This window comes from Equus asinus, chromosome 22 (assembly GCF_041296235.1).
Source record: "Equus asinus isolate D_3611 breed Donkey chromosome 22, EquAss-T2T_v2, whole genome shotgun sequence".
NCBI classification, from domain to species: Eukaryota; Metazoa; Chordata; class Mammalia; order Perissodactyla; family Equidae; genus Equus; species Equus asinus.
The window spans coordinates 10,585,096-10,597,855 of record NC_091811.1 but is presented as its reverse complement, the minus strand read 5'-3'; the positions used below and the strand labels follow the sequence as shown (position 1 = coordinate 10,597,855).

The window sequence follows — 12,760 nt, the reverse complement described above, 5'->3', positions numbered from 1 at the left end:
CCTTGTCTATGGCCACTTTTGTGCTAAACAGCAGAGATCATTAAAAGTATTTACTACCTACCCTGCACAGAAGATGTCTGCCAGCCTCGGGTTAAAGGATATAGCTTAGAGCAGAGAGAGAAGAGAAGGCAGGGAAGCCAGCGTGAAGGGCAGAGGGAGAAGCTTCAGCCATGTTTCTCCAACCTGAGTCATGTACAAATCCCCCTCCGAAACTGCTCCAGGAGCTCTAGTGTCACTTGAATTACTTTTATTCAAACATAAATTAAATATTTACAAACAGACATCCTGGTAAAACTTGCTTATTCTTTTGGCTCTTACACAACTCTAAAACCAAAACAAACTTAAAAATCAAGTACAAACAAAACTACAAGACCAGTCCATTTCACGTTAATGTCCTTAATTTAAGGTGAGGGACGATGTCTTTTGGCTGCAACCAGATGTCTGCGTCGAGGTCCCAGGCCAGCCCCAGATTCATCTGAGTGTGAGTGCAGGTGTCTGCTACCACATCTGGGTGATGACAACGATCTCACAACCTTCTCTGGGTGCAAGCACTCCAGACACCTTCATTCATGTAGAATGGCGTTGGCAACATTTCTGTAAAGGGTCAGATGATAAACATTTTAGGCTTTGCAGGCCCCTGCTACAACCACTCAATTCGCCATCATAGCTCAAAAGCCCTCACAGACAGGCCATAAACGGGCGAGCACGGGTGTGCTCCAGTCAAACTTTACTGACAGAACAAGCAGTGGCCAGAATTAGCTCAGAGGCTCTGGGTCAACCTTTGTTCCAGGGCAAAGTGGAAAACTGGTGGGATTTCTGTTCAGCTGTGGACACACCCTCGACAGGCCAGGAGACCGCTGTGGAAGGAGGAGTCACTGCCACAGCCGCCCATCGGATGTATTCACAACGACAGGCTACAGGCTGGACTGGGGCCACAAGCCTGGACAGCAGACAGCGTCACAGCACTATCACCTCTTCACTTCACATCTGTATTCAAACCAGCTCACAGCAAGAATGACTATCTTGCCACTTCCCTTGGCCCAGAATGGGGTTTCCACCCACCGGCCCTCAACCTCAGGAGGCTCAGAGATGCCTGCAGGTCCTCACCACTTGGTTCCTGCTGGGACATCCAGAAGGGCCGGGTAATTATGGACTTTGCACATTAGCCACCAGAGTCCAATGCATACTGACAGAGTCTGAGCGCCATGCAGTTATAGTGCTGAAACTCAAAACGCAGTAAGAAAGGAAACTTGGCAACAGTCTTCTTAATTTGGTACCTTTTTACCCACACTGCGAGGGATTTGGGATCAGAGTTCTGATTCTCTTTATGAAGCTCTTCTATATACAGAATCACAGCCTACCTTTAACTTGGAGCCTGACACTCTAGAGAATTTTATTATTATTATTACGCTTCAATTTTAGACAAAAAACACATTTTGAAAAAAAAAAGTGCCAAGAAATACTATAACTTGGATAAGAAACAGTCTCATTTATTAGAGTCTTTCTTGTAGGGAAGAAACCTTGCCCACACACGTCCCCTTGCCTGGCTACTCTTCTCTTCCCAAGACAGTCAATTCAGGGAAAAAAGAGGAATAAAATCTAACTCTGGGGGCCAGCCTAGTGGCATAGTGGTTAAGTTTGTGCACTCTCCTTCAGCAGCCTGGGGTTCACAGGTTCAGATCCCAGGAATGGACCTCCACATTGCTCACCAAGCCATACTGTGGCAGTGTCCCACATACAAAAAATGGAGGAAGACTGCCACAGATGTTAGCTCAGCGACAGTCTTCCTCAAGCAAAAAAGAGGAAGACTGGCAACAGATGTTAGCTCAGAGCTAGTCGTCTTCACAAAAAAAAAAAGAAAGAAAGAAAAGAAAAGGAAAAATCTGATTCTGGTGTGGGTGTATAAACTCGTCATCCTGGTGAACGGATGGATGGGTGGCTATTTACCAACCAGGCGAGGAGGCTGAGTCCTCCAGTGAGGCTTCGGGTGTGTTCTCCTGGGTGTTCCTGGACAAACTGCACTCCATAGCTCACAACCGTCCTTACACGGGCCAGGCTCTATGCCAGGCACTGGTCAATTAGAATGGAAGACGAGAGGGGCCTTGCCCTCAAGGAGATGGCACTGGAGTGGGCACCACCAGAGTCTTAGTTTTAGTTACATGCTTACTGTGTGCCAAGCACCATGCCAAGCGCTATACACACAATTTCTCTGGGAATATTAATGACACCCCCATTGAACAGACATGATCATCTTGTCTTTACAGATAAGAAAACTGAGACTCACAGAGGTTAAGTGACCTGATGAAGGACAGACAGCCAGTTAGCGGCAGAAGCAGGTTTCGACCCTGTGTGGTCTAATCTCGGAGCTTCTGTACTTCCTCCTGCAGAAGCTGGACACCTAAACAGACAATTCCACGACATCCATTATCCTACAACAGGGAGAGCTGAAGCAGGGGCTCTGGGGGCAGGGGACTTGTGAGGGTGGTGGGCTATTTAGAGTACTCTAGGACAAACTGATAAGGACACACGACTCATGGTTGGGACCTGAGCAAAGCCCAGCTTCTGAACCCAGTGGAGCACTTTGCTAAACATCCCACTTTAGAGCACTCGGGACTGTCTTGGAGAGAAATAAAACCACCAACCAGGCTTTCCTTCCAGAGATCCCCGTGGCTAACTGCCTCACCTCTTTCAAATCTGCTTTCAAACATCATCTTCACAAGGAGCTACTCAGCCACCTTATTTAAGCTGTACCTTGCCCCCTCACCATTGCTCGGATCTCTTTCCTTGCCCTCCTATTTCTCTGTTGCACTGTTTTCACCTTCCAACCTATGGTAGTATGTAACTCACTTATTCACTACGTTTACTGCTTATTCTTATTGTTTACTACTCGAATCCTTTCTTTAGAACATAATGTCAACGACAGGAGGAACTGGTGTCTGTTTTGTTCACCACCAGATCCCAAGTCCCTAGAAGAGTGCCGTGTATACAGCAGGTGCCAATAATATTTGTTAAATTAATAAACGAGTGAAGGAGTGTTGAAAAAAAGACTGCGGATGTAAGACTGGGCTGAATGATTTTGGCAGCCCTTCCCAGCCCTGGCGTTTGGCTCCCACATACAGGAAAAGCATCCTTCCATTTGGGATTCAGGGACACTGGAAGCAAGTTCTCACCCGTCTAGATACATGACTGAGGTCTCACCGGGATTGTGCTTTTGAATGTGGATGAGACCTTCATGTTCAATAAAATCTCATCCTTGGTCTCCCGTGCTTGTCTTCATTCTAGTCTTGTGCTCTCGTGACATGGGCAGTTAAAGAAGAGAATTTAGGGGTTGCCCTGTGGCTGAGTGGTTAAGTTCATGTGCTCTGCTTTGGCAGCCCAGGGCTTCACCGGTTCAGATCCTGGGTGCGAACATAGCCCTGCTCATCAAGCCATGCTGAGGTGGCGTCCCACATGCCACAACAAGGACTCACAACTAAAACATACAACTACGTACTGGGGGGCTTTGGGGAGAAGGAGGAAATAAATAAGTAAATAAATAAAAGAAGAAGAAGAGAATTTAGTGCACACAGCAAAATCCCCCACATCTCAATGGCAGGCAGAACAAACTCTGTGATTTGAGTATTTTTGTGAAAATTCATAGGAGTGTCTTTGTGTCTGAATTAATATAATCTTAAAATTTACAAGAATCCAGTTTCCTTTTTATAAGGTTTCTATAACACATGTGTCAAGTGTCTAGTTTTGAAAGGACCTCATAATTATTTCACTTACAACTTCCTCTGGGTTAATTATGGGAGTCTAAGAGTTGGACGAGGGGACAAGAGTAATAAAGTTCTTGACATGCCATCTGAATGCAGGCTGAATGCGGTCTGTAACAAAGCCTTCCGGTTTTCCTTTTACTTATGATGTTGTCTTGTCCCCTTATCAGGGTGAGGAACACTCCACTTCTTTACAGGTTCAAACTGAATTCCAAATTCTGTCTGGAGCACATTTGGGTTTCTACCAGGCCCACTTTCTATTTCAATCCGAGAGGTGGGAGAGATGGAGGGTACCAAAATTTATTCCTGTGTGCTCAAATGTGATCAAACCTTGAGCTCTCACTTGACAGTTAATGTCAAAGAACAACTTTAGCGTCGTCTCTTTCTGGATTCATTCCTTTTTAATGCACATCCCTCTGGTTTCCAAAGCCAGAAAAATCTGCGGTTCATTCTAGATTATTCCCCCTGCCCTAACCCCTTCCCTGGCTATCATTTTGTCCTCAAGTTCTGCCAGTTTACATCTAAATATTTCTTGAATCCGTCCATTTCTCTCCATCCTCACTATGGCTGCCTCGATTATGGCTGCCACACTGTTCTGCTGCTAAGGTCCAAAATCTTGAATGAGGCCTGTAAATAGGGTGACCAATTCATCCAGGTTTGCCTGGGACTGTCCCAGTGTTAAATCTGAAAGTCTTACACGCCAGGACCCTCCCCCTGGTCCTGGCCAAACTGACACTGTTGGCACCCTCCCTGTAAGTCTTGGCAACTCTCCGCTTCCTCTGTTCACTGCAGCCCCACTCACCTTCTTCCAGTGACTTGGACTTTCTTACCTCAAGACCTTCACACGGGCTGGTTTTCTCCCTGGATTGCTTCTGCAGTCACTCTTTGTCTGGTTAACTCATCCTCCTCTCCCAGATGCTGGCTGAAATGCCACATCTTCAGATAGCCTTTCATGACGCAGCACCCAACCCCAAGTTAATTTCTGACCTTGCACCAGCCTCTCGCTGTATTCTTTACTTTGCCTTCACATCTCACAATTAGTGGATTATATTTTGTCTGTGTAGTTACGTGTTTAAAGAAGCACTTTCTTCGTTAAAATTCAGCTCCTCAAAGGCAGACAACGTGTCTGTCTATACAGCTGTTTGTCCCCAACACCTTGCCCAGGACCTGGGAAGTATCGAGCCCTCTGTAAATACACTTTCAATACATTTACTTTGTACGTGTTTTCCTTTTCCCCTGATTAAACTTACAAGACCTCTTTCTATCCTCCCTCCATCCCTTCTTGCCTTTCTGGTCTCTTGCTATCTCTCCTTTCTTGCTCTTTCTTTCTTTTCAAGAAACAACTCTTGGAATTAAGTGTTAATGCTACTGTTTTTATGATTTCTTGAACCAATATTTTCTGCCTTTATCAGTATTATTTCCTTCATCTAATTTTCTTAGGTATATTCTTTATTTTAGTTTTTGAGCAGGCCCATTTGCCAGCTCTCTCTTCCTCCCACCTGCTTTAGCTAGACTGAGCCTGCACTTTTCCTCAAGAGACAGAGCTGTCTTCGTCACTCTTTTGGCACCTGTTGTTTTCTCTGTGGGATATGCCCTTCGTTTACTAATCTAACAAATATTTAATGGTTACCTCCCCACCTTGTCTACTGAACTAATAATTCTTTAAGATCCAGCTCAGCTGTTCCTTGACTGTAACGCTTTCCTGCCTCCACCCCCACTGAGTTCATCCGCTGCTCTGTGCCACACCCGTACCTGGAGTGGACATCCGTTATAGTACTTACGTTGCGTTGTAACACTTTATTCATACTCCATCTTCCCCACTGAGCTCTGAGCTCCAGGATGACAGTGTCCGACCTCTGTGTCTATTTTGGAGGAGGCTGAGATTCTGGAGGAAAGGGACACACATAATTAGCATGGCTCTCTCTACAGCTTCATCCTCCTAAGAACTAAACAGACCTTCTAAAAAAAATACATAGAATAAGTCAACAGGAAAATAAGCAAGGAGATGAAGAGACAGAAAAAAATACTGAGTCAGGGAGCATGTACATTCTCAACTTGATTAGATAATACCAAGAGAAATTTCTTTATTGGAGGAAAGAAGAAAAACAAGAGAGGGGCAAATACAAAAATGAATTTGATGTAGATAAGAGAGATTTTGAGAAAACTCACACTGATGGACTTGGTCCCCACAAAACGTGATTTTGCCGAGTTTGGCAGTGGGGATGGAATACGGACCTTGATCAGAGTGGAACAGGTTTGGAGTACTTTAAGAATATGTTGTGGTCAACCAGTGAAGGACTGAGGACGTTAGAACCATCAAAGGGCCAACTAGATAAAGAGCAAATAAGTCTTGTGATTTTATTCGGTGCGGCCTGACATTCTAGATATTGAAGGGGGTAATGAGTGGCACGGCTGAGGATGGGAAGGCAGGGGTCATGGAAGTTCACAGAGGCAAGGGCATCAGGGATGCTCACGAGAACCAGCAAAGTGGCTAACCTTGGGCTGAAACAAGCAAGGCCAGAGAGGTGTGAGCACGGAGATCCTGAGCTAGACAGACAACAGGTTCCAGGGGAAAACAGAGCTGAAGAGGTGGAAGGAGAAGTCACTGTGATCAGTCGTGAGGATTTCAGAATTCACACTAGGTTTAGGGTAGGTCCACATCAGGGTTTCATCATCTCACTGGCCAATAACATGCTTTCATGCCATTTGATGGAAATGAAATACAAACTATGAGATAGTAAAAGAAGAAAACTGGCTGAAGAGTTTTTCAGTCCCTGCAGTGTCTATCAAATCCAATGCCAAGCACTATTCAGGTCTTATCACCTCCCTCGTTCCTGTGTTCTGGCTCCAGTCAGGACACCCCTGGGCCCAGAGCTCCTGAGGTTCATCTGGTGATGGGGCAGGTGTCAGAGCGACTGTCCTAGCTTTCACGGGAGCCTTTGTTAAGCGGCAGCAGGGAGAGAGGGGCCCCTCCTCTTTAATGGTGCTATCAGAACATAGGCTTCTTTGATCTTGTCTGGAATACTGATGGATAAAACTCTCTATGCATTTTATAGGAATATAAAAGACAAACAAGAATGATTTTTAAACACACGAAGCTTTAAGCTACAGATCTGCAGACACATTTTCCCCTTCCTTATTGCCTATCTCTAGCCTTTCTGGGAGGAAACACACATCTTGGTGTTGCTTTCTTTAAAACAAGAGAAAGCAGTCAAAACAGTTAATCTCACATGCTTCCTGTGATAGGGAAAAGGCAGCACACGCTGCTGTAGGAGGAGACCTTGGGAGCAGAGCCAAAGTAGAGGATTTTCCCAATGGGTCCCCATAATGATGCTCTTGGAGGAGGAGAGACTCAGAGTCACCCAAAGGTCCAAGGCGAGGCCAGGCCCATGAAGGACTCAAGTGGATGGAAGTGATGGTCACATCCCATGAAGAGCCCAAGGAATCATAGCCAGAAGATAAGGGGTGGAGGTGGCCCTGAGGTTAATGACAGGAGAAGACATAAGAAGGACAAATGTACAGGGGCCTACGGTCAAGGTTAGAAACTTCAGCAACTAAGATGGTGGTGTCATAAACAGAAAAGAAAGATGCAGAGAGAAAAGCAAACCTGCACTGGGAATAAGGAATCGGTGGAACGAGTCTGCCTGAGACTATCAGGACATGGCTTCTTCAACTGCGGGTGCGAGAAGCTGGGAAAATCAGAGAGGGGATCACAACCCTGATCACCTTCAAATTCCAATTTATCAGACACCCAAGGTCCATCTTCTTCCTAAGACAGCACATCAGTGCCTCTGTATCCTTAATTGTGCATCTGGAAAATCAGATTCTAAAGCAGCCATTGTGGTGGCTGACATGGAGGGCCTATAGTAATCACATGACAGCTGTGAGAGCTTTGGTCTTGCAGACCCTCAAACACCTGCCATTTCTTTCCCCCACCTCTCCCCTTCTGTTAGCAACATTCACAGTTGGAAAGATTTAAATCCCTTCATGTGAGTTACTGCACACATGCCAAGTAGATGCTCAGTGGTCACCTCGTTCACTCACCATCTGCCAACTTTGCAGGATGTATGAGTTGAGTTCATGCCTCAAGAAAATGTCACAATTGTTAAATCTCAAGAGTCACCTCCAGATAATCTAAATTTTAAGTATTGAATGTGTAAGTGACACAGGACTGGTGTTTAAAAACATTTGCATAGGAACTCAATTCAAAACCATCCTGTGGGGCTCAGGCCATTGAGTCAATGTCTCCAGAGGCTCTGGCTCTTCAAACATGAATTCCTCCTGTTTCATTAGTTTGTGCTATTGCTGTGGCTCCCAAGGCGTTACCTTTGGGACAAGAGACTTAACCATGGCATTGAGCTTTCAACTGTGTAGGAAATAAACTCAGAAACACCCATCCCTAACCAAATTTGTTTCACTTCAGGGAAAGAACAGACACGGGGTTCTTAAAAATTAACGAGTGGCATTTATATTGAATTTTAGATTCAATGATTTTACTAAAGCCTCTAAAAAATACCTCTTTTTAGCAGGTCAAAGAGCTCTGCTTCAGAAATGACAGCACAGCCTCCCGGTGAACTGCTTGTGTGCAGTGTCTCTTTTTCTTCTTCCCCTTCCACCTCCTAGAGAAGCTCTTCAGGAGCCTCAGACGGGGGGCTGCTGTGTGGCCAGTTCCAGGGGGACTATTCGCATCCGAGTCCATTCACGTGACTCTCCATCACTGTTAGAGGCGCAGGGGTCAGAGAGAAAAACTTGTCCTCGCTGTGTAAATACACAGACAAACCTCTTAAAGAAAGCTTTCTCAGTGTCTTAGGTCAGGCTTCCCAGAAGCAGGGCCTGAGACAGTGATTCCGGTGAAAAGGATTTATTGGAGGAGGGCTCTCTGGAGGGGGTTCAGTGTGAGGGAAGCAGCAGACAGGAGAAGAAAACTAAGCAAAGGGGCTGTCTCAGCTGGAGACTAACTTCTCCCTCGTATCCCAGAAGGCTCTGGTCCACCTTGAGGCCAGGCTTCCGGCTTTTTGTGCCCCAGTCAATCATTGGCCACTGACTGTCCCCTGCGGCCAGGAGTAACCTCCCAGGCAAGGCAGCTCCATTTGAGCAATGAATACTCACAGCAACTGAGGAAAGAGTGTGCCACCAGTGAAGGGGACCCGGGCAGGGCACCAGCAGCATCCACTACACTTGGGGAAGGAAGGGAAGATCAGAAAAGCAGAGAGGGCCTCTCCGAGCAAGCGGCATATAAGCTGAGTCCAGAAGGATAAGTAAGAGCCAGGGTAAGTAAGAGACTTGGACGAAAAGCACGGAGAATGGTGAAGGGAACAGCACTCGCAATGGCCCTGGGGTAGAAAAGAGAATATGGACCTCCTTTCCTCTTCATTCAAGGTGCTCTGGCTTCTGATTCTGGGTTGGAGAGAAGTGTGTAGTGGTATTCCTGTAAGGCAAATGCAGGGCAGGCAAAGAGTTTTGTACTTTGGGCTTCTGCAAAGGACCCAACAGATTTGTGGAAGAAAACATTATGAGTAAGCACTGGGCCCTGAAGATTGCTGGTCTCACCTTTCACGTGCTCTCATCTCTGTACAAAAGTATATTTATCTGTTTTAGGGAGATAAGTGAAGATTCCTTGCCTGGAAACTTTACAAACGTCCAGGAAGGCCAAGCTCTTGGTCTGCAAGGGTGTAGCGTCTCCTGTTCTCAAAAGGGTAACATGGACCATCCCTCCCAGGTATGACATCTTATGTGCCACCTAATGATTTGTGGCACCCAAAACTCAATGAAGATAGAACATAGACAGACAGATAGATGGAAGACCAGGGTGTTCAAATACAGTTTTCTGGCATATGAATTCTGAGACATCAAAACCTCCCTATGAAATGAAACTCCTGAAGTGTCTAATGAAGTGGAAGGCACTGGGAAGAACTGACCCTGTGTCCCCTCAGTGTCCCAGCAGGGGGTGTTTGGATGAGCATATTCAACTCAGCAGGAACCGAGCAAGGCAAGTGGCTGCAAAGGGGCAACTGGTAGGTGAGAAGGGCCTCCATTTTGTTTGCAGATAAAAGCTTCTCAGGACATATTTCTTGGATAGTGAATAAAGAGCCCATTGAGGGCTGGCCTCTCACCAGCCACTGTAAAGACAAGCTGAGAAGAGAAGAAACAGAGAAAAAGATAGGATAACAAAGGGGGATAGGAGATTTATGGGCTTAGAGCTCCAAATTTAAACATGAGATATGAGAATTTCAACTAAAGACGGTGATTTGGGGACTAATATATACGAAGGTCCTTAAAAATGCCCCCCAAAACCATCTAGTATTTTAAAAAGAATGAATCCGTGGTAATGCTAGTAAACTGGAATGGCAGTCAGCTGGAGGACATCTTGAAGAAATCCGAGAAGACAGAAAGCAGATAGATCTGACTGATGAAAACAGATCACAGAAAGATGTAGACCAAAATGCTGGAGAAAAGAGGGACCCTTCCCACAGGGGTCCTTTGAGAGCTCCAAGCTCCTAGTCCACAAACACCAAGGACAGAGATGAGACAGGGTACAAGCATGAAGGTAACTGAAATTAATCACAGGCCAAGTCCTCCCCCAAGGTCTGTTTCCTCACTTTACATCTTTCCCCTCTCTCTCTCCTTTGCTCACCAACTCCAGCTTCATTGACCTCCTTTATGTCCTTTTAACACGTGAAGTATCTCCCCAGCTCACTGCCTGTGCACTTGCTGTTTCCTGTCTGGAACAGTCTACCTCCAGACTTTCACATGGTTGGCTTTTCCCTGTCATTCAGGTCTTGGCTCAAACTTTAGCTGCTCAAAGCATTCTTCTCTGATCACAGTATCTAAATGAGATCCCAACCCCAGCCAGTCACATCACCCTGCTTGCTTTCCTTCAGAGCATGTGTGAATCTCTGAAGTTGTCTGACTCATTTATTTCTTTGTTTCTCGTCACCTGAGGACAGAGGCCTTATCTACTTTGTTTATCAGAGTATCTACAGTAGCTGGAACATCAATACAATGTGGTGTTTGTATCAGTTAGCTCTTGCTGGGTGATAAACTACCCCAAAACTTAGTGGTCTCAAACAACAACTGCTCATTTAGTTCATGATTTGGATCAGTTAGGCAGTTCTTATCTGCGTGAACTCAGCACATCTCTCCCAGGCTCTGTATCCCAGGCATCCATGGTCAGCTGTAGATTGGCTGCTGGTTGGATAATCTAGGGAAGTCTTTGTCACACGCTATGTGTCTGGCAGGCTGTTGGTCAAAGCAACAGAAGCAAATGGGCCACATGTCTCTTGTCATCCTCTTGGGCTTCTTCACAGGAGTGTTACTTTTTTTTTTTTTTTTGAGGAAGATCAGCCCTAACTGCTGTCAATCCTCCTCTTTTTGCTGAGGAAGACTGGCCCTGAGCTAACATCCGTGCCCAGCTTCCTCTACTTTATATGTGGGACGACTACCACAGCATGGCTTGCCAAGCAGTGCCATGTCCGCACCTGGGATCCGAATCGGCGAACCCTGGGCCACCAAAGCGGAATGTACACACTTAACTGCTGAGCCACCGGGCTGGCCCCCAGGACTGGTACTTCTGATAGCTCAGAATTCATATGGAAAAAAATGTATTTTTAACTTTCCTGTCTTTTACTTATTTTGGGTTTCTTTTGAGCAAGATTAGCCCTATGCTAACATCAGCCACCAATCCTCCTTTTCTTGCTGAGGAAGACTGGCCCTGAGCTAACATACATGCCCATCTTCCTCCACTTTATATATGGGATGCCTGCCATAGCATGGCTTGATAAGCAGTGCGTAGGTCCACCCCCAGGATCCAAACTGGCAAACCCAGGCCACTGATGTGGAGTGCACGAACTTAACAGCTATGCCGCCAAGCTGGCCCCTTACCTATCTTCTTTATAAGGGCAGCAAGAGACAGCAAGTCCAGTGTGCAAGCGGCTTTCAAGTCTCTCCTTCAGGTCACTGTTCTAGAATCCCAATGAACAAACTAAGCCACAGGGCCAAGCCAGATTCAAGGAGATGGAGAAACAAATGCCACCTCTTGCTAGGAGGGGCTCCAAAGTCACATTGCAGAGGGGCATGGACACAGGATAGACAGAATTTTCAGCCATTTTGGCACTGTTATCATACTGCTCAATATATGTGTGTGTGTATATGTGTGTGTGTGTGTGTGTGTATCTATGTATATATGATGAATATTTTTGATTTAAAAGACTGCATCTGGGAAGGCTGGGCTAGTTGGACCACATCTCTCTTCCCTGCCCTCCTCCCAAATATATACAGCAGACAGAAGAGGCTTTTGGCCCCCACATAAAAATCCAAGCTGTGCAGGCTAAAGAAAGTGACCTGCTTACATGCAGATGCCTCCTCATTTGAGTGTAGGACCATGAATGGGAAGGAAAGCAGAGTTTGAGGAAACTCTGGAACATCCAGCAGGCACCTTAATGAAAAAGGAGAGGCAACACAGCTTTTCTCAAGAAGGAACATATCAAGATAATTCACTGCTCAAGTCAAGTCCTCCCTTTTTTGACTTGCTCTCCACAGCCGGCTGACCCCCACAACTCTGAACTGTCATTTTCCAGTTATGGCACCAGACCCACCAGTACAGGCTCATCCAGGGAGCAGTTTCTTGGCAGAGAGAGCTACACAAATCCAAATGGAACTCCCACCGCTTAACAGCCTAGATCTTTATTCACAAACAAGAACTAACAGCCAAGGGTCAACAAATGTGAAGAAAAAAAATCACATACGTGACTCACATTAAGATTAACAAGTAAAATAATTGTGTTTTTAGGAAATAAAGATCATTCAGGAAACAAAACAATGTTAAAAGAGTGAGAAATGACTCTAGTGAGATAGGAAAGATGGCACATACAAAAGTAAGAACAGACTGCTGCTGCAAAAAAGGAGTAATCAGAGGATGAAAATGAGTGCTTGGGAATTAAAAATATGTTTGACACTAAAGCAATTCAGTGGACAGACTGACTAAGAGAATGGGGATGGTTAACAAC

The 12,760-nt window shown here is 45.6% G+C and overlaps 1 protein-coding gene across 1 annotated transcript in view; it reads right to left on the bottom strand.

Moving 5' to 3' along the window:
- Positions 1 to 232: 232 nt before the first annotated feature.
- The window catches only part of LOC139041527 (ATP-binding cassette sub-family D member 2-like), a 29,045-nt gene continuing 16,517 nt past the window's right edge, over positions 233 to 12,760 (bottom strand). Inside the window, exons 4-7 of the mRNA XM_070494145.1 lie at positions 5,537 to 5,640; positions 4,586 to 4,677; positions 2,285 to 2,398; positions 233 to 594 (exon numbers count right to left, since the gene is read on the bottom strand). Of these exons, the coding sequence (XP_070350246.1) occupies positions 5,557 to 5,640 (84 nt within the window). The 3' untranslated portion in view covers positions 233 to 594; positions 2,285 to 2,398; positions 4,586 to 4,677; positions 5,537 to 5,556. The remainder of the gene's footprint in view (positions 595 to 2,284; positions 2,399 to 4,585; positions 4,678 to 5,536; positions 5,641 to 12,760) is intronic.